The sequence below is a fragment of the Lissotriton helveticus genome, chromosome 2_1 (assembly GCF_964261635.1).
Source record: "Lissotriton helveticus chromosome 2_1, aLisHel1.1, whole genome shotgun sequence".
NCBI lineage: Eukaryota > Metazoa > Chordata > Amphibia > Caudata > Salamandridae > Lissotriton > Lissotriton helveticus.
Window position 1 is genome coordinate 1,696,671,637 of NC_136059.1, and position 23,110 is coordinate 1,696,694,746.

The 23,110-nt window shown below is 41.1% G+C and overlaps 1 protein-coding gene across 3 annotated transcripts in view; it reads left to right on the forward strand.

Moving 5' to 3' along the window:
- PLPPR1 (phospholipid phosphatase related 1) overlaps positions 1 to 23,110 on the forward strand; it is a 716,166-nt gene that overhangs the window by 338,364 nt on the left and 354,692 nt on the right. For all 3 annotated transcript variants that reach the window (XM_078677619.1, XM_078677620.1, XM_078677618.1), the window contains exon 3: positions 11,045 to 11,157. In XM_078677619.1, the coding sequence (XP_078533745.1) occupies positions 11,095 to 11,157 (63 nt within the window). In that variant the 5' untranslated portion in view covers positions 11,045 to 11,094. The remainder of the gene's footprint in view (positions 1 to 11,044; positions 11,158 to 23,110) is intronic.

A 23,110-nucleotide genomic window follows, 5' to 3' on the forward strand; every position in this document is an offset into this window, starting at 1 on the left:
AGTTGAGAGAGAACACTAAGCAAAAAGAGTTTATTATTTAGTACAGAGTTTGTTTATGATGCAGTGGGCAGGAATGTAAAAGGAAAGGTCAGGTTATGATAATAGATAAGGCAATGTAGATAAGGCACTAGATAAGGCAATATATTTGATAAAATCAGAGGTGTCTCCAGCTCTGACTGGCAGAGCTCTGCTTGGAAAAAGGTCCTCATATTTTATGTCACCAATGTTTAATCTCTTATTCTTGGAGAATTTGTGTTATTGTATCTCTTTTTTAATTCAGGACACTGAAGATGTGAATTCCTGCAAAATACTACAGGGCTATTAACTTCTATCGACACTAAAACAAATCCATTTAGGGACATATTTTTATTTTATACAAAATTTATAGCGCGCTCAGTTACCCAGGAGCATCCCGGCGCGAAACAGAAGAAGAGAAAGACAGCTGCTCAAGGCTACACGGGGAACAAATGAGTCTTGAGAAGTTTCCTGAAAGGAAGGATCTTAGACTCCGAACGGATCTTAAGGGGCATGGAATTCCACGAAGACGCCACTTGCACTGGGAAACGTCTGCCTCCAGAGCGAGCCTTCCTAACTCTAAATGACTGCAGAAGATGTCCTTGATCCGAGCGCAAGGGCCGTGTGGGCTTATAGGGGCGTACCATGGTGGAAAGAATGGGGGGGCCCTTGCCATGTAGAATCTTGTGGGCCATACACAGCGCTTTCAATTTCACCCGTTCCCTGACTGGGAGCCAGTGCAGCGTTTTCAAGGCCGGGGCAGCAGAGTGTCTTCTGGGCACATCCATCAACACTCTAGCAGCTGCGTTTTGTGTTTGTTGGAGAATTTTAAAAGTCGCTTCGGGAGCACCGAGAAACAACGCATTCCCATAATCGAGCCTTGACAAGATTAGGCCGCGAATTAGCAGCTTCCTTGCAGGATCAGGAAGCAAAGGCAGCACCTTGCGGGCTGACCGCAGCAGCCCAAAACAGACCCCCGCGGTCTTCCTAGCGTGGGTCCTAAAGGACAGATCTTCATCCAACCAAACTCCCAAGGTCTTAATCTCCTTTTTGGGAGCTGGTGGGTCACCCAAGGACCGGGCCCAACAACTAGGAACAATGAAGGGACTAGATTTGCCTAGGAGCATCAGCTCGGTTTTTTCTCCATTAAGCTTTAATGCAGAGTGGGACATCCAACGATGGACATTGGCGAGACAGTCATGCAAAACCTCGGGTTGTTCCCCTAGCTTGGTAAGGCCTACCACCAGCTGAGTATCATCAGCGTAGCTGATGATCTTTACTCCTGAGGGGGCCACCACTCTTTCAAGAGGAGTCATGTATATATTAAATAAGGTAGGGCTCAAAGATGAGCCCTGCGGGACTCCACATTGAAGAGGGAAGAGGGTCGATTTTTCTGCTCCTTCCCAAATTTGGTAGAAACGGTCGGAAAGGAAAGATTCTAGCCATTTTAGGGCCGTCCCTGACACCCCCACCTCTGACAGTCGTTGGAGGAGCACCTGATGACTTACGGTGTCGAAGGCAGCACTCAAGTCCAGGAGGATCACTGCCACTGACCCTCCTGTATCAAGAATGCTCCTTGCTTCCTCCACCACTGCCAGAAGAGCCGTGTCAGTCCCCTGGCCGGGACGAAAGCCAGTCTGGGAGTCTCCCAACAAGTGATGTGACTCTAGATGACAAGAGAGCTGCCGGTTGACCAACTTCTCCGTAACTTTAGAAAAGCCGGGCAGAAGAGAGATAGGTCTAAAGTTGGCCAAATTAGAAGAATCCAGTCCTGGCTTTTTCAGTAGTGCTTTCACCACTGCCTTTTTCCATCTCTGTGGCACCATGCCCTGAGAGAGTGACAGATTAACTAGGTCAGTAAGCGGAGTAGACAGAGTGTTAGCTACTAGTTTAAGGTATTTCATGGGGACAGGGTCACTAGGAGATCCACTCTTCATCTCTTTCAAAGCTGTAATGACCTCCTCCTCAGAAAAAGGACCAAAGGAAGATAGCTCGTCCGGGCAAATAACTGGACTGACATCTGAGACCAGGGTCTGAGGAATTGTAGGCAGAGAGGGCAAAATCTTCTCTATCTTAGAGTGAAAAAAGAGAGCCAGTTCTTCACACTTTTCTTTAGGATTGTCATATACAACTGGAGGGACGGGGGCCTTCAGAAGTTCCTTAAAATTTTTAAAGGATTCCCCTGGTGAGTTACTTGCCCTCTCGATCCTGACGCCGAAGAAATTCCTTTTGGCATCCTTCAGCGCATTTTTATATTTCCTCATCTCTCTTTTATAATTTTCTAGCCTTTCTTTCGTCCCCTCTCTCCTCCATGCACGTTCTAATCTTTTGCATGAGGTTCTAAGACCCCTAAGTTCGGGGGTATACCATGGAGCTGAGCCAATTCTTCTTTCCCTGACAGGTGTCCGTTTTTTTGGAATCAACGAGTCCAATGCATTGGTCAGCCACATTCCCATATCTTGATCGGCGATAGTGGGATCAGCAACCGGGGGAGGGCAGGTTCTTGCTAGCTCTGTCGCCCAACTGTCCACCGGCAGCTTCGACCAAAGTCGTTCTACTGTGTACTGCCGTGGTATAGGAGCTCTCTCCTTCTCTAGCTGCCATCTCAGCGGCACTAGATAATGGTCCGTCCAGGGGAGAGCCAGCGGTTGGGAAGCTTGCAGATTCTTAGAGTTGGCACAGTTAGAACAGTTTCTAAGTAACCATGATATGATAGAGAGTTTGCTGCTTGCTTCCATTGGGAGCAAAACATAATCCAATATGGATTACAGTGTCATTGACACATCTGAGGATGCCCTTTGTGGGTATTTAGCTGAGTCTAGCTGACAAGGCTGGACTTTGATAACTTTTGGATCCCTAGGAAGCTGACGACGTTTAAGACAAACAGGTGAATGAATAATCGAGCCAAAAATACATTGTGCAAGATAATAAAAACACAAAGGCTATTTTTTGAAGGGCAATCTTTGTTTTGTTAAAATTTGATCCAAAGCTGAATTTTGTATACTGTGCATTTTTTCGCGTTTTCGTGAGATTTTTATTCTTGGTCACCCACAGCATGCAGTTGATTGATTGCTATTGGTATTCGAGAGACTGTTTTGGATGGAATATAAATGCCCCTTTAAGTGGGGATTTACCAGTTTTCCACTGTATGGCGACTTCTTTCATTTGAAGACGACAATCGCGAGCAATTTAGATGAGATACTTATTCTGTAGACAGTAAGGGGAGGTCCTTAGGGTGGGGTTGAGAAATTAGGTTATTTGCAGAGGGTGAGTGAGACTTGGTAATTGGTTGAGAAAGCAACAGTCAAGGAATGGTGACAATTGGAATACTTGAAAGTGTGTAGTAAACTTGAAGCAAATGCAGGCTCCCATAATGAGGCCCACTTTTTGTGTGATATATATATCACCTGGCAAATAGTGATACTATGGAGATTAATATCTATTGGGTGCGAAAAATAGCACCCCTTGCCAATTTTTCCCCTATAATGGTGAATAGATGTGGATTATGGTTCTGAGCACTTCAAAAGCTGCATGTCCTGATAAATTACAAAGCATTTTGGGCCCGATGTAGGTAGGCAAATACCGATCGGTAACGGCCGAAATTCGGTAATTTCGGCCGTTACCGACCGGTATTTGGAAAATGAGATGTAGGGCCACCTAAAATACAGATTCGGTAATTTTACAGATTCGGTAACATTACAGAGTCTGTAACATTACCGAATCTGTATTATGAGATGTAGGTAGCACTGTAATCAGTGCCACAGGGCTTTAAGAATTTGTTATTTACCACCAACTAGAAGTTGGTGGTAAATAAAAGCCTTGAAAAAGCATTTTTTTTGCTATTCAAACGCTGCCATGTTGCAGACATACATGTCTGCAACATGTGCACCCATACACGATTGAGGGGTGCAACAGGGTGTCAAAGTGACACCCTGCCACCCTTCAATGTTTCCCCCAATTACCGAATCGGTATTTTAAAAAGAGAAATTACCTACATCCCATTTACCTACTCTTAAATACTGAATCGGTATGATTCGGTATTTAAGAGTAGGTAAATCAAGATTACCTACATCGGGCCCTTTGTCATCTGTTCAATTATGGCACATTTCACCTACTGAAATTTAGCTCTGCTAGAAATTATCGGGAGTGATAAAGTTCACGTAACTTCTAATTCTGGTACTGCACAAACAGCAGTTAACAAATGGGACGGAAGCTCACAGGTCACTGGTAGGCCTCATTAGATGTTAAAGGCACTAAGGCTAAGTTGCACAACATATGCCCAGAAAGGCGTGATCCATGCCAGAGTTTCAGTGTAATCTCTGACTTTGTAAATCAGCTTCATTTGGATGCAGTATGTGTATCTGTAACGTCTAAGGATGTCCTGAAAATCTAGCATGGATATGGCACTTTTATGCCTATGTTTCACATCACTTTCTTTGGTCATAATGTAGAAGAAAGCTAATGGGCAGTCTATCTGTCATGGAAGTGTAATTTGCTCACGAATGGATGGTGCAGTGAATCGACTTCAAAATGTCACAGTACAGAAATTAGCCTAAACCTGTGACAACAGTATAGATGAGTGACTACTGAATGAGGTGCATTGTAACTGTGACAGCATGACAAGCCTGCAGCTATGTGAATGCAGCAGCTGAGGCAACCACAAACCGAAGACTACTACTGCCTTTCAGGATAGATCGGGGTTTATAAATGAAACATTACATAAAATGATAAATGACACTTCTAGTTTCGAACTGGAGCATAATTTAAAGGATCAGGTTTATATGAACTGAAGGATCTTTAAGAGTGGCTGCCTGATAATGATCCATGGGACTGCTGAGTGTGTTAACATAATTTAATCTTTATCATTAAAAAGCTTTGTAATAATGACTTACTTTTAGGTCCGGCTGGACAGCGTAACTCTGCATCACCTACTGTTTCTAACACTTTAACTTATACTTAGAGTAGGCTTTGACTCAGCACAGAGTAGTTGTCTCTCACCTCATGCTGTTGACTATTTGGATGAATCCTTTCACATTCCTTTGCAATGTCTGAGGGATTGTTTTACATCTAAAAATTATACTCAATCACGTTTAGATCTTTATGTTATACATACACTATATATGTAAAGTAATACTTTTCTTTATCATATATAAGAAAGCAGGAGTATAATGAAGGCTCCCTTGCCATCTGAGCATCAATTTGTCTATACAGGACTATAATAAAGTCTACAAAGCCTTAAATATAGGCTATGTCCCTCATTTCCTGGAACACAGCAGGAGTAAAACAAAAGCAAACAAAAACTTGAACTTTGTGACCTTTTCTGATATATGTGTTCAAGAAAAATGGTCGGTCTATCCTTCTTATTTAGATGGATATATTGGGGTTTTTCAACCTGCTATCTCTGCGACAGCAGGTAGAGCAAAGGGAGGCCTTGGGTTTTATTTTCACAAAACTCACTACAGTTAAATCTAATTATAAATGGTCCTCCCCATATTTCTTGGTTATTTTATTAACCCAGCTCAGGGAGTCCTATATTCTGCTGATACATTTCTATAATAATGTGTTTAATCTTCACTTGACTGATGTAATTGATGAGTTGGCTGAGTTTTTGGAAAACCTTCACTCACAATTGAATAGAAATTTCATGATAATATGGGCAGGAGAGTTTAATGCAACAGTCTGCCAGATGGAAGAGGTCACCTTTGTAGTGCTGTCCTTGATGCCACAAGTAGGAATCATTTTAAACATGCAAGGATAGGTGAGGCCATCAACTCATTATTTGCTAGATATGATTTATTTTTTGCTTCTGATCTTTCCCTGGTTTATGATCAACCAGCTCCCATCCTAATTCCTACTTTTACTGGTACTCATGAGGGTTGTGCTATAGATGTTATACTTATTTCGGCAGAGGGTACGCTTTTTATTTTAGATGTAAATATTGTCCCCAAATGCATGAGTGATTAGAACCCACTAGTGGTTAAATTACAACTTTCACCAGCAAGAGCAGGGTTGAAGACTAGTTGTAAATCAACATATACTGAGAATCAAGGAGTGCTCATATAGTGGGACAAAATAAACCCCACAGATTTTAATCAAAGGTTAATAATTTAAAATCCAAAGGCCATAACGACCTGCTTAGCAGACAGTCCAACCCCCCTACTTATTTTAAAAGAATATGAATTATTATGTGAAGCAATTAAAAAGGAATTAATAATACAAATTAACTCTAATTCAGTGACACATAAATTGTTAGTTTCATAAAACCTGCTCTGCTGCACATAAAAAATAAAAAATAAACCCTTAGAGCAAATCCACGTTGCCAAACAAAAGTGAAATAGGCTAGGTTACAATATAGGATCGCCCTGGAATACAGGAAAAAGGAGATCAGAAATAGCACCTGGGAGAATTTAAAACAGTCTGTGGCCTGGAAAGACACACAGACATTTTAGGAAGTAGTAAAGTATCCCTTCTTTGGAACAGAAATGGATGCATTGATTCCAGAGGGCAAATGGGTGGCTCATTTTAAGAAGGTTTTTTAGGGAATTGACAGTGGAGCACGAGAGGGCAAGCCCTTAGTTGGGATGCACGGTATTACCTCCACCCTCAGGAGTTGTTTCCCCATATATAATTGCATGAAGTTTTTTAAGCTATTAATCAATCTTCTTCTGGGAATGCCCCCAACCCCAATGGTGTCCCTGTGGCTTTAAATAAATCAAAGATCCCCTTTTGGGCACCATTGATCACAAATGTCATAGGGCTGCAGTTTCAGATGTTATCCTTGGCTCCTGGAGATTGGCTACTCTGGTCCCCATTTTTAAAAAAGGGGAGCAATTCATCCCTAACTTGCTATAGACCAATATGGGTGATTGATTTAGCTGCAAAAATCCTGGGGCGAGTACTGCTAGCAGGATTGGAGACATGGGCGGAGGAGAACAATGTGCTATCAAAAGTACAATCTGGCTTTAGCCCAGTTATAGGCGCAGTCAAGCAGGTTTTAAACCTGCATTTCATAATGACTAAGTATGTCATGGCCTACAGGGGGCGTTACACATGGTCTTTATTAACCTATCAGGTGCTTTTGAATTGGTCAATTGAAAGAAATTATGGAGGTGTATGCAGGATATGGGTGTGGAACCAGGTCTTCTTAACATGATAAGCCACCTACATTGGGACCTGAAGATATCTATCCGTTATGGTCCCACAGGGAAATGTCATCATATATCGATCCCTCGAGGGGGGTCAGACAATGTTGTATTCTGGACCCCTTTCTTTTTTTATATTATGTAAATGGAATTTCAAATCATTTACCAAATTTGGGTATGGATGTGCAGAAAATCAGATACCGAAATATTCCACTTTTATTGTATGCAGGTGATGCAGTCCTAATGGCCCGCATGGCCAATGGACTTCAGAGCTTATTTGAGGGTTTCTCTGACTTCATGGAGGGACTAGACCTAAAAGTCAGTTATTCAAAATCATATATCATGACTTGTGGTCTAACATGGTTTAACATGGCAGTTAGAGCTGGACTGTTCCCATGAGGCACAGGGTCAGACTGATTTGCATATGGCCATGTCTGAAATGGGGTGGTGGAGTGAGCTAAAGAATGATGATGGATTAAACCAAGATCAATTGACTGGGGGTGAGTATTTGATTTGCTCAAACGCTCCGTCCATCATTCCATTTGGTATCGCTTTGGGAGATTAGCAAGGGCACAAAAAATGTTGTCCATAGAGGTCTATTTTCAAGTTGTAACTGTTACGCACACTGAACCCTACCTAACTTGGTTTGTGAACTGAAATTGTCGCCTTTTCACTCACCTATTTTAGATTCAATACAATCCATTTTTAAGTAGTTTTTTCAGATCAATGGTTCTGGTCTCATGATTTACCGCCCTGTCGCAGTAATAATAAATGGTCTCAAAGAACATGTCACTTTTTAATGTTCTGCAATTTATTTACGCACCCGAGGCTACCTTACTTTGTACCGGTGTTACGCAAGGTAAAAATTTAACAACATCGTACAGCGCTAAAGTTCTTACAAAAACTATCGACAATAGAGATTTGTTAAGTAGTTTTAAATTTTATAAAGAAAGCTATGGGCACTAGGAAAAGATATGACTTATTATTTTAACAGAATTTTACATGTTTTAGATACACCCAAGAAACAACTGTCTTTCGGTGGTAATTCTGATTTGATAAATATGTTTTTAGTAATTCATGATATTTTGTATAATGAAATGTTTTTGGCGCTTTGCCGAATAAGGATGTCTTGACTGACTGGCCTTAAGTATAGTCTTGTCTTTGTTACTATGTGAAATAAAGATTCAAAATGCGCTTCACCTTGTTTGGCTTTAATATTCTAATGCAGTAGTTCTGAACCTTTGGTCCAAGGGCCGCTGGGGGGTCTGCGAGACCTATTGAGGAGGTCAAGAATGGTTTACAAAATTAGATAATATTCAAATTAATAAACTGACCCCTTCGCAGCGGGGGTAATACCCCCGCTGTGCTGGGGGCGGGGGGAGCGCGCACAGCGCCCCGATTGCTCATGACGAGCTCAGCTCATCATGAGGCACAGTGCTCATGTGCTCATGACGAGCTGAGCTTTTCACGGCCACACCCGTTTTCGTGGAAGGTTCAGCTCAGCAGGGGAATTATCCCCGCGTGCGAGCGTTCCACGGCTCATGACGAGCTCAGCCCGTCATGAACACACGAGCACCGTCCCTCATGACGAGCTTGTCATGAGCACGGAAGGAGCTAAAATGAATAAAGTGTATACAAATAAAGAAGCACATTTTAAAACGGTTTAAATGTTTGATTGTGAATTAAATAAAATATTTCAAAATTAAGAGATTTGTTTGGTGTGTACTAGTTTTTAGAATTTTGTGCATTGTTTTGCCGTTCAAGTCATAGAAATCACTTAGGCAGAGAGTCCCTGGCTTCCAATAAACACTCCGTTGGTTCCTAGATTACAGTAATGATTCAATGGGACTGCACAGCAAGCACGGGTGCTCTAATGCATACCACCATAGGCATGCACAAAAGTTGAAACTGTAGTTTCGTTTTTTTGCAGTTCTGTAAATCACCAGTGGTAGTTCAATCAAAAAAACGGGGCTCAATTAATCAAAACTCTGCACTGCAGATCAAACAGTTGTCAGGTCAAAATCTCCGTGTCACTTTCCATACCAGCTGGAGAGGCTTGAGAAATGTGAGTCTTATTGAGGGAGGGCCGGTTAGATACAAGATGGCAGTATGTCATAGAGACAGTGGTGCAGACAGAATGAGTGGCCCCAATGACATGGCATTAGTTGGTCAGTTGTAAGGTGCTTTGAGAGGTTGATTTGAGAGTAATCATCTCATCTGAAGGGAGGTTCAGCACCCAGTGCACAGAGAGCGACGCCATCATTGAAAATAGATCCCTTAAGATATGACACCTAAGACAGCATCACCAAGGCAGCCTTTCAATTTGTCATTATTTATGTGCGAAAAATGACAGATTTCTCATTGAGACGCTGTAAGAGAAATTAGATTGTCTTTGCAGTTGATGACAACCCCGGCGTCCCAGCAGTTGTCGTTCATATACTTTGACAGCTTTCATTTTCACCATCAAGCATGGTGTTCACAGTGGCATATTCTGTGAGTGAGAGCTGAATGGCATTGTATTGTTTATAGGCGCGGAAATATAGCTGAACGACCATCGTTTGGAGCTGTCTGGGATGGGATGTGAGTACGCTCTAGCTCTTTTGGAGAACATAGGGGCATATTATCAAGGGATTTATCTCCGCTTTTTTGGCTTTAAAAGCCAAGAAAGCGGAGATAAAATTATCTCCCTATCAGCAACAGGGTGCTAACACGCAAATTCGCATGTTAGCACCCTTTGTCTCTACGCTTCCCCTTGCATCTCTAATGAGATGCAAAGGGGGCGTTCCATAGAAAAATAATAGGAGAAATGTTGTTAAGCGACATTTCTCCTATTATCAAGGATTTCGCTAACCCTGTTAGTGATAAAAAAAGCAGCGCTAACTGAGGTTAGCACTGCTTTTTTTACACCTGGTATTTTCCTGACTTAGCCATGATATCCTATGGAAGGTGGATATCATGGCTAAGTTTGTGAGCCCCTATCATCAAGCTAACGCCAAACTTCGAGAGATTATCGTTTGTTTTCCAGCGATAATCTCTCATTTGGCAGTTAGCGTGAGGATTTTTATCACTTCTGAGATAAACCTTGCTAATAGCAAGTTATCTCTGCGATAATTTCCGGCGATGCTTAGCGTTAAAAAATTATTTGCTAAGCATCGTTAGCGATAAATATTGCTACTCATTGGTAATATGCCTCATAGTAACCTATTTCTTTCACCAATGTTGACGTGAGGCAGGTAAAGAGGGCATAGCTCCATGCACATCCATCAAAACGTTTACCACTCGCTTTTTTTTGCCTCTTTTCATGAGAAATATTAACATCTATGGGATGTTATCCGTCCTGAAAATCAGCAGTGGGTCTTAAGTTTTCATCTTGCAATAAAGGAGGAAAAATATAGCTTGGCGATTTTGTGGAATAGAACGTTCTCACTAAATGCAGCCAACCACCCAAAAGAATTTCCGTGAACTTCATTTGGTGTTGAATCAAACTGTACATCATTGGATATGAGAGGGTCGGAGAGGGGGAGGGGCATATATTAGAAACCACAAATGCATATATTTTTTTCAATTTATTGGATGACATGCATTACACCAGTGACTGAGGAATTTTGCCCTGTTGACTAGGCAACTTTGCATCAGCATTATCACTGAATAAATAAGGCTAGATTACATTTGCCTTGACTGAGCAGCCCAAGAATTCCATTTGAACTAGATTCAGAATTACATTTTGCAGTATTAGGGGGATGCAGATGTCACTAAATTACCGTTTCACCAGGGAAGCATTACTCAACGACCTATGCAGTACATGTACTCCAACGCGTCTTTACAATGCACCATTTTCAGAGTCAAGGCACAAGTAACTAAAACTGATGTTGTCGTTTGCATTACAGCACGGAACCCTATTTTCTGCACGGACTGCACCCAAGACATCGGGCGAGAGATGGCGATAGGCAACAACACTCATCGCAGCTACTCCATCATCCCATGCTTCATCTTTGTGGAGGTAGGTGCACATGTGAACCCTTCACTGAAGATGCAATGCGCTGCTGTAAAATATGCACAGGATACGCTTCCATGGTTAGCAACATCAAAATCTATTTTATGCAGAGGATTGAGTATGATTGCGATGCACACTTTTCAGAGATGCCTTTAAAATTTTTTAGAACTTGCTGACCTCTTCCAGCTATGATTATCTACTCAGTGAAGACCAGTCACTCCATACTAAAGTAGTCCTGTCATGTTAGATCTTGAAGGAGCAGTAAGCTGATGACAGCTGTTATGTCTACCAAACAACCGACATGATCATGAAATCATCTCAAATTCATTATCTTTGCCACACGTCACCAGGGTAGTGAGTGTGAAACAAACGCAATCAATCAATCTATCAATACAGGGAAATAAAACTCAATTTTACCATCTACTACAGGGGTTTATTACATGAAATATATCCGCTAAGGTGTGACTTATGTCCTATAATGGATGACTTGTGCTTCGAAAAGAATGGTGCTTTTCAAATTGTATGAGTATGAAGAGCCACGTGGGTCCCGTGAGATGGATTGCACGATATAACGTAGTCATTGATGAACTCTTGCAGGATTTCCAAAACTGGGATTAGCTGCTGTGCTGTTTTTTGTCTAACTCTATTGATTTTGCACTTTTGCCTGGTGGTTAATTTTTGATAGCTCCTTTTTCTTCATATCTCACAATCAGATATTCTATTAATTATTTTCATACCATTGTTAACCTCATTTAAACTCTTGCATTTCTCTAAATTCTTGTTCATAGACCCATCATCTTTGATATTTGTAACATCTGGCGTGCACATGTCTCAGATTTTCACTGTTCCCAACTTAATTTTTTTAATCATATTAAGTCAAAACCTATCATCTTTTCTTCCTAAAAGAAACCTATTCACCTCTCATTTACTCCTTCATTAATTAAATAAATAACTAGTTTATGCAATTACGTTTGAAAGTATTGTCTACCAGCATTGTGTCCACAAGGGGGCATATTTACAAGCAGCTAGCGCCATGGCAGCATAATTTCCTTTGACGCAGCTGTGGCACATTTAATGCTCCACACTGCTCCATGTTTACAAACGGACGCATTGGGCCCAATGCTTCAGTTTGTAGAAGCCTGCGTCACATTATACCTGCGCCAGGGTAGGCTTTCCCACGTTAAAAGTCCCATATAACTGACGCAGTGAAATTTACAACTTTTCACTGCATCACTCTACGACTTGACTGGGTCAAAATCCCTACCTCTTCTCAAACCAGCCGTAATAATTGATGCAGGACTTTTAACATGGGACTTGCCTCTGTGTTCTTTTTTTTTTTTCTTTTCAGTTCAAAATGTTTTATTGAAGAAATGTTCATGAATATGAAACACAATACAAAAAATAATACCGAACATATAGTATAGAAGCATACTACAATATATAAGAAAAGTGGAATTGCAATACCAACATTTCATACTAGTACAAACATGATATAAATAATAAAATAAACATAAAAGGGCTACAGTAAGCATAAATTAATTATTACAAAAGGAAATAAGTTTCCTAAATTGTAGAACATACACTAATGTAGGAATCTAAACTAGACCACATACTAGATTTAGAAGAAGAGGGGTTCTTATGAGAGTGTGGATAAAGACATTGCCCACGTCTATGAAAAATAATCCATTCCCACCATGCATTAACCGAAAGTGAAGTAGCGTCCTTCCAATTACAAGTAATAGATTTGAGTGCAGTAGAAATAAGGAAATCCAACAATTTACAATCCATAGGTGATAATATGGATTTAAAGAGTGAGGATTTGAGAATTAAAACATGAAATGATAAAGTTGTTTGGATCTTAAGGATCTGTGTAATAAGATGCCATATTTCTGATAAAAAATGGTGTATGATAGACCAGTTGAAAAATAAGTATCGTAGGTCACCAGTTACAGAATGACAGTGCCAACAATTTGGAGTATCTAGAAGTTCAGCTTTAAATAATTTGTCAGGAGTCCAAAAGCATTGATAGAGTAAGTAAATATTAGTTTGTATAAGGGTGGCCGGAAGATAATTAGCCGTGTTGAAATAGCAAATGTCCTTCAAGGATATGCTAGATGTATGAAGATTTAAGTGCGGGACCATTTTTGATTCAAATGTGCAAAGGGGGAATACGTTTTTTATATACTTTAGATGCTGTATGTCCTGAACGGCTGAAGACTCGCCTCTGTGTTCTGACGCATTGCTAGAGCTGCGCCAGGTTTATGCCCAACTCCAGCAATGCCTCACTTTAGCGCCAAATGATGCGTCAGAATTTCTGATGCATCAGTGAATCCTTGCACCATGGAGCACTGTATTGTAAATACAGCGCATCCATGTCATCGCTAGGGCATCTGCGGTAGATGCAAGAAATCTGATGCATTGATGCTGATACGTCAGTTCTTGTAAATATACCCCAAAGTATTGTAAACCCTGTTGGAATTATGATAAGGAGCGAGCACATTATAAACTGACTTCTCACTGTACATCAGGATACAACCTGGCAGTCTCATAGGCAGGTTTGAGTACAGAAGAAAGAAGCACTGAAAAAACAGTGAGTCCAAAGTACCGTTCTGTGGAATGATATGGACTCTTGGACTCTCTCCTCCAAGCCTTGCCTAGACCAGCTTACCAATTTTTAAAAAACACTGAAGACAACGTTTTTAAAAGAAACTTTCAATCCTATACCAACTCATTCAGGACTGCCCACGTTGTTGGTTCACAATACCTCCATCTTTTACTTAGTTACCATATATTTGTCGTCCCTAATGATGTACTAGGCTGTTATTCCTTTCCTTCTTCTGCTGTGAATTGCCCTTTCTGATTCTGGTTTTGCTTGTATGGTCGGTAGACGCATTTAACAGTGTCTTTTAAAATAATGTGGAAGGCCTCACTGCTTGAGCTACCCGTTTACATTTTGACTATTATGTTGCCTCCCTGACTGATCGATTTTTTTGGTGCCTCAGGGTTAGGTGTGAGGGAGTAAATGAACAGGGCTTTCAAATAGTGGCTTGCATTTTGTTCTGAGCAACATGACCGGATAAAACTATATACTAGTTATGTGGAATTCTAGTCTAGGAGTACACATTTTGCCCCGAGGATGGCCTTGCGGATGGATTACCTTGAAAAAGCTGAAATGTCAACACCCAATGAATTGTCGGTTCAATTCATTTATTTATAAATGATTGCAGTCTAATTTAGTAGTAAGATTTAAGATTCATAGTTGTATTTCTGACTAAATTAATGAGTGCACAGTGTTTTTGTGAATTTGTGGATAATATGCTTGTGCTCTGGAAAATATATCTTCTATTGTCAGATGTAACCGCTTCCTCATTGTGTATTTGTATAAATGTTACCAGAATAATTTCCCCTTTCTGCGTTTGTATGCCGTACATAAATTCAGTTTGTTTGAGATATATATTAGATGTAAATTCCGTTGTAGTTTTTCTAATTTTGCAGTACCAGCATGCTAGCCAAATTTCAATGCATATAAATATTAGAGCACTAATTACTAGGGCAAGCACTCTCTCCCTGAGCCAGATCCAATGGCCAAAAAACTCCTCTGGAAATTATTGCTCTTTTGTTCATGCTTTTATTGGTAAGATGTTGGCACACTGCAAATCAGTTAAATAAGTAAATAAATAATGCCTTGAAAAACTGAAAGTCTAATATTTGTGTTATTGACACCTTACTTGTTTTATGTTCAAAGCTAAAGTTCTGCCTTGTAGTTTGTTTGTGACAACTGTGAAAAACGTATTACTGCACTTTGCCTGCTTGTTGTTGGTAAAGGTTGCACTCTAGACCCCTGATATCAGAAGGTAAAGATGTGACGTGTGGGACGTGATGGAACACATAAACCAATTCACGAAAGTTTTTCTAGACTTAGATGTACTAAAATAGGCATTTAGAAGTCTAAAGTCCACATCCTAAGTCAAGGAATCCGGGTGCATGAAATTCTATGAAAAAAAGTGTCCTTATACCAGTGGAGAGTGCACCAGTATGAGAGATTTTCTAATATCATAGATTAGGGCAAAACGGAGAAAGCTACTGCTTCAAAGTTGGGAATGGAACACCGTCAAATTTCAACAGGGACGGGGAAGGTGTTTTCTGGACAGCTAAAATATGTTGGCTGTAGAGAAAAAAATAATTATACTGCACATATTAGTTAGGAGGGCTACTCTTGATCTATTATCAATTTCTAGGACTACAAGGATACCGTGGCAATCTCGAAAAGTCATAAAGGTGCTCAGAACATTGGAGGAAACCAATGTGATTAGGTTGCTGATACATATGATACATGATGAAAGCATATACTGCTGGATCAAAAGTGTTGAGCGCAGATGACTGTGAAAGAAGCATAAGGATTTCTTGGGGATTCATCATAAAGGGTGTTTTGATAGAATGCTGGACATTCAACAGTGGGTTCTGTTCCTGACTACCAACCTCATGGCACAATGTGCACTTCAATAGAAAATGTAAAGTTGAACATTCTCTAGTTTTCATCAGAATATTCAAGGGACAACATCACTGAATATTATTTGATAGTTGTTTTAGGATCCAAGATCTAGCAACAGCTTTTTTATTAGAATAGTAGACGCAGGGGATCTGCAGAGACCGAAGCTGACAGGTAATGTGGTGGTTGGCGCAGTGCCGTCTACCTACTCTTGTCTCCCTCAGGCTGGTGGAACTGGTAGAGAAGGAAGAAAGTGCGTGAGACTGCTAATGGCCTCACAGCAGCATCACTAGCGTTTCCTCGCCTCAAACAAGGTGGGCGAACTCAGGCAAGCAAGAGCTTCGGCTTCCCCTAGTAATGTTAGGATACTGGTAACAACATTTTCTATCAGTTGCCCTGGTAAATCCCACCGAAATCTCTTTGTGAAAAACAAAAGCCTGTATTTCTGATGGGCCCTACACCTACTATTACCGTGCCAATCCACATTTACAGGTCACTTGTTGACCAGGCTTTTGTGTCATCACAAAAACAATGTTTTTTTACAGACATTTGAGAAGTCTACATTACTTGCCAATTGATATGGAAAGAATTACTCATTCATAAACCTTTCTTCAAGATACATTCATTGAAAGAAAATAAAGTAAATGTCAGTTGTTTAAATTGTTTTCCTGTTTGAAACCCGTGACCGTTATTACTTTCGATGGGATTGTTTAGAAGTGCGTTAAATTTCTTTCCCAATGAGGTATTGTTCTGCTTTTCAGCTGCAGATCCCTTCATGAAAACAGTCTGGCTGGCGTCGCGTGGGCCGTCATGTCGCTGTTATTAACTTAATGATGGATTTTAAATGTCTTTCCTGTTGTGACTAATTATAAACCTGAAAAGACATGTGAACAATGATCCTTTCTGATGAGTGGTCACTGAGGCATGTCATAATTTCCCCTAACAATAGATCAGCTTCAGTTCGTTTAGTGAAAGGAAGAGAAGATGGGGCTTGTATTTTTTCATGTTCTATTCCCTCACAAATGGCCTGCGGCTGTGTAATAACCTCTGCCTGTATCAAACAATTGGCCACCTGTTTATTGAAGGAGAAATGCATCCATGGTTACCATTTGTCTGCATCAAGTACCCTAACAATTCATGGGTAATTTAAATTCTAGCTATAGTGTTTTTTTCTTCGATTTCCAATGGAGAGATTACCTTGCATATTAAGTAAATTTTAAATGTGGATTAACAGGAGTTGTCATACATATATCCAAATAGGCTAATTGAAAAGTTCCTAACACAACATTTAAACTCACTAATGGCAGCTCAGACTTCCAGGTGTTATTTGCAGTGGTTGTGAAGAACAATCAGCAAACACGTTTAAAATATATGTATACACACACGCGCGCCCATACACACACATATACTCAATCAGTGGTTCTCAAGCGTGGCTGCCACCAGATGTATTGATGGAGATGTAGTGGCCCGTTAACCGTACAAGACTCATCTCACTTCAGAAACAGGGTGCATAATGAGGTGCTCGACAATTAAGGGGGAGACTTTGAGAGGCATTCTGTGTAGGGGGATAACAACAAGGGAAGCTACTGGGATTCAAACACAGAGCTGGAAAGTGACCAATGGCCTGGTGTCACTGTTTGTGTAGAGGATATATGGACTCACCAGCACCTGCCAGCGTGTAGTTCGGCATACCAAAATGAGGTTGGAAGTTAGAGAGGAGATTTCGATTGTAGGCCCTATAGAAGGTAAAGAGTGTGTAAGTAAACAGGGAATGGTGGATTTGGGGAAGGTGCAGGGAGGTGGAAAGCTTGACTATAGCCCCAATTCTGAATTTAAACTTATAGAATTGTTCTTCATGTGCTGTCTAATATCTTCCCTTTGTCTTTCACTTATTTGAAAGAAAGTGTGAAAAATTATCGTTTTAGTCAAAAGGTGTGAAAACCCACTTCAAATAAAAATCGCAATCTTTGTCAGGGTGAACAGCCAAAGTAATTAAATAAACCTGTGTTGAACCCTCTGGTAGCTTAGCACAAAGAAGTCAAACTTAACTTAGAGACAATGTATAACGTATTGATGCAGAACTCCAACAGTAAAAAAGATAAAACAACTCCATACAAGCAAACTCTCAAACTTAGTTAAATTTTGTATAAACAAAATGAAAACAAAATAACAAAACTCCAAAAAGTAGAACCAGAGATATACATTTTAAAAGTTTGAAATAAAAATAGTGCGAAAAAGCACAAAGTTAAATGTTAAGACCAACTGTGATGGACTGTGGGTTGAATACAGGGACAAGGTTCATCCTGGTGGAAAGTTAATACTGCTAACCTAATTAGACACTATTTTTTAGTGGCTTTTCAGTAGTTTATTTGACAGATGATTCCCAGGCATGGTTGAGATCCTACTACAAACTTGTATGTGATTGCTGTCTATCATCAGACTTATTTTGGATATTCAGAAAACGTTTGTGCATATACAACTCCTGATACATGATTCACTTTCAGTAGTGTTCATCAAAGTAGTGTTGCACGTATACAGTAGTGCAGACTTGTGTTTAGTTCTCCAAGGCACATCACGGATGTGGTATGCCTGAATCTGGCATTTATACAGTGCAAACCTAGCTGAAAGGCAGTGGACAGACAGATGATTCTATGGCTGTATGGCAATATTGGCATAATAAAATTTGCATTCATGTGAATGCTGTTCAAACTAGTAGAATGACCAGTAGTCAACGCAAACGTTATTGCAACACTACATAGATCTAATAAATAACAAGTAAATATTCTAGGTGTGGACTTGGCCTTGTCAATAGAGTTGCCTTCACCAAGTTCTAATGTGATAATTCATGGTAAGGGTTGAGTTTACTGCACATAGCATTTAATGATACGTCTCAAATACAGACCTAAGGGGTGATTTTGAGTTTGCCACAATGTGGTTACTGTTGTAAATTGACAGCACTCCCACACCACCATACTCTCAGTCGACCCACGATATGCAGAGATGGGTAACTGCTGGGTTTACTATGCAAAGTCTGAGTTGGCTCAGGCATCAGAATCTATGATCTGATAGCACATACACCAGAGAGCCGTCACGTTATAGTGCCAATTGCCCCACCCTACTTAAGGCAGGGCATCCATCAGTAGATTTCCTTGCTTGGGATTGCCAAGGGAAACATGGTATACTTTGGTGGAGAGATAACCCCAATGAGCACAGAGAAAACTCTCTGCATGCCAAGGAAACAGTTTATATTTTGTTTTCAATAAACACACTTTAAGTGTTTGTTTCTGGAAAATAAAAACAATTTTGAAAATTGGGTGCAACCGACATAAAGCCCTCACAGCAAAGTATAGTGCGTTCAGTGAATTCCCTGACCAGCAGCCACTAAATTCCACTGCCTGAAAGATGGCCTTCGGACATGGCTCCACAGACACGTTGCGGTTGCTATGGGATTCAGGGTTACTCAGTGAGAATCCTCCATCTATTTGAGAGGTTTGCTTTTCCCTACTCAGAAATATCAGTTTAGAAGTCTTTTTTATGACATGCATTCTTTCATTTATCTAACAGTAACCCAATAGCCATGGAGTACCCCTTAATGCTCCCCATTCCTGTACCCTTAAAACCCCTTAAGGCTACCCCTCCAAGAACCCATTAAAAACCTTAGTACCCCTGGGTACAAAACTTCCCTGAACCGTAAAACCCTATTTTGCCCCTTTACGCACCCTTATCAGAACCGTAATATCCCCCTCCTATCCCTTAACACCACCCTTACCTGAATTCTAAAAGCCCTTACTATTATCCTTCTCTGAACCCTAAAACCCCTTTACTATCCCCTAATGCTACCAGTCTCTGACCCTAAAACCCTTTACTTCCCCTTATTGCTATCCTTCTCCGAAGCCTAAAAAATCCTTACTACCCCTCAATGATACCCTTCCCTAAACCCCAAAAACTCTTGCTACCCATTCAAGGTACCCATCCCTGAAAACCTAAAGACGCCAAACTACCCCTTTATGTTGCAGTACCCTGAACCCTAAAAATCCCTTACTATCCCTTAATGATACACTTTCCTGCAACTAAAAGCCCCTTCCCCTAACTACTACCCCTCCATGAATCCTAGAAATCTTTACTACCCCTTAACACTGCCCTTCTCTGCACCCTAAATTACCCTTAATAACCATTTATTCTACCATTCTGTTTCTAAAACAAATCCTTATTCAGTCCTTAATGCTAATCTTCCCTGAACCCTAAAAAAACCCTACTACAGCCTTATAGCTAGAACATTGGAGTGCTCCATGCTTCTACAGGCCGGTAAAGGCCCACAGAGCAACATTCTAATGTTTTACAAAGGCATCTCAGAGCTCGAGAGGATTGAAATCCCCTCGAGCTCCAAGAGGCCTTTGTTTTATTTGTTAGACCATTCTGCCCTCTAGTGGCAAACGTTCTAATAGCCTTATAGCCCTTCGTAGCAGGACATATAGGCTATTAAAGGCCCGCTCCCGCGTTTAAGGCCCAAGCCGGAGGACTTTAACAAGGGACCGGGACTTTAATAGCCGATATAGCCCTGCTACGAAAGACTAAAAGGCTATTAGAACATTATACCACTAGAGGGCAGAATGGTCTAACAAATAAAACAAAGGCCTCTCGGAGCTCGAGAGGCCTTTGTAAAACAATGGAATGTTGCTCTGCGGTCCTTTACCGGCCCGTAGAAGCATGGAGCACTCCATTGTCTACAATAGAGCTCCCAACATTCCAATGTTCTAATACCCCTTAAAGCTCGCAACCCCACCAACCCCTCACTAACCCTTAATGTACCATTCCATGAATACTACAAATCGGTTACTAGTCCCCGGCCCTTTCTCCACCCAGCTGTAAATGTTCCTTCCTACGTAGGCAGGAGGACTCTACTTAAGCAGGAGGATGCCACTTTCCCCTGTTCCAAGTACACTTACATTTTCCCTATAAAACACAACATTTTTGGATGGTTTTTTTTTGCCACAACTTTTTTTCAATCTATTTTTTCAGTAGGCAACATTTTTAACACAAGACTTTTTCAGGTTTTTTTCCCGACAATATTTTTACTAAAACCATTATATCGATAAAGACACACATTTTAAAGACAAATACCCTTAACATGTATAACTGGATTTCAGATGTGCTGGGATTCCAGAAGCATTCTGGGTTTGAGACTAGGGCTAAGTCCGTCATATAGAGCTACACTTCAACGTCCTGCCCCACCAAAGGAAGACAATAGTTTAAAAAGACTGTACCTGGTGACGATAACTTTGTGTGGAGAACTATGCCTTCTTTTGGCACGAGTACTCAAGTTCTTCGTAAACTGATTTTTAAAACTGCATGCATGATGGCATCAAAAAGATAACATGAAATAGTGCCTCTCAGTGTTGCAGACGCACAGTGTGGAAGGGTAAAAAAAACCAAACCTTTCAGATTTAATTAAAGGTAATTCTGGGAAGTGTCCATGTTTCTGACCTAGAGTTGACAGTGGGGTTGTGACCGGTTGGCAGAGTAAAATGCTCTGTTAAGCTGGCAGGTAACTCAGATACCCGGAGGTGGTAGGTATCCCTTCACCGAGGTCCCCGTTCCATGAAAAGAATGTGATAAAAGGTTTGTTCCGAAGGGCCTCTGTTCATTTTTTTAGTAAATCCAATGTATTTCTTTTGCAACACCATATATTGGCACTTACAGATTGACATTCTGTTCTAGGGTGCCTTTTTACCAGTTTGAGTACAGTATCTGAATATCTATTTCAATGATAATATTGTGGTTAATATAACTTGACTGCAAACATACTGTGAGTCATAATTTCAAAGGATTTTATCTGACTCAATAATATTGATGTTAAATATATATATTGTGGCATATTCAATAACGTTTTTAATGATATTGTAATGTTTATTTTTTTGTTTTGTTTTAGGTATATATTTATTTTTCTTAGCTTTTATTAATAATTAAAATGTTCTATTTTAATATTTTTTGTGCCACCCCTCAAGCCAGTCCAGGCCCTGGAAAACAGATGGGAAGGGGCATGCAGACCCCTCCCCAGGCCTCTAATGGGCCCCAGGACCATATCCACTAGAGCTGAATATTTAATACACGGAGAGGGCATGCAGCCACCCTTTCAGAGCTACCTCTGGGCCCTGAGGACCCCATTCCCTGGGGTAGAAATGTAAAAAAAAGTAGGAGTGCACAACCCCCCTACAGAGTCACTCCATCCCCTGGGGACAAAATGCAAACAGAAGGGGAGGGTAGCTGCTCACCTCCTCCCCGTGCCGATATCACCCATCTCCCAGGGCACAATAATGCACCGTGTCCAGGGGAGTCACTGTGGTTTCCTGCTTGGCACAGTGCAGGCATACCATGCTCACACTTTCCCAGGCAGGGAACTCTACTTTGCGCCTGGTGAGAGCATTTAAAAATGGTGCTCCCGTCCGGGTGGGAGCAAAGGAAAGGTGTCGGCTCACCCAAGCACCAAGTATCGTGCTGGCTGGGGAGCTGGCTTGGGCTGTGGGGGTTGGCACTGGGGCACCTACCTGATCCCCCCTTTGGGATGGGGTCCCCAGGGCCACTATTGTCTCATGCAGGGAGACTATGTGCCCCCTCCCCATAAAAAAGAAAGACCACAAGCCCAAGGTGGCTTTGGATGGGCGCTTAAAAACATAACAAAGACCTCCAGGGGATGGGGACCCCAGGCCCAAAGTGGCTTGTGGAGAGGCCGTGCCCCCAGTCCTCTTAATTAAACTAACGGTTCCTGGTGGTGGGGTCTTGGGGGCCAATATAGACTCTGGGAAGGGTGCCATGCACCCCACTAACTGATATATGCAAAAAGAATGCTTCAGGGGATGTGATCCTGGGGGCTTGTAGTGGTTTGGGAAGGGGAGCAATGCACCCTCCCCTCATAATATCACTATAGGCTCAGGGAGGGGTGTGGTGTGCGGTGTGCGGTGTGCCCTTCTCGCCTTAAAGGTCCCAGAGGATAGGATCCCCATGGCCCCTGGTTGCTCGGGAGGGGGGCAATGTGCTCTCCTCCCTTAATTTGAAAAAGGCCAGGGGCATTTGTTTGGGTGCAGTGTGGCTGCTGGGTTTACGTATGGTGATAAAATATAACTTTACATTAGAAACCTAGGGAGTTGCAACAAAAGCAAAGAATGAAGTGACATAATAGTTAGGTGAAAGTTTCAGTGACAATGTAACATTCTAAACTAAAAAAAACTCACCTAAAAACACTGAAATTCACCAGTTATAGGCATCTCAAGTACCTATAACTTGTGCCTTAAAGTAACTATAACTCACCATGCACAGCTAATTACCTCACTCATGACATGGTCTATAAAATCACTGATAACATCACTGCAACATTTGAAATTACATCACTGATAACAAAACTGCATGGCAGGGGTGCGAGGAATATTTACATTAAGGTGCTAATATAGTTACTAGAGATAACTTTAACTGGTG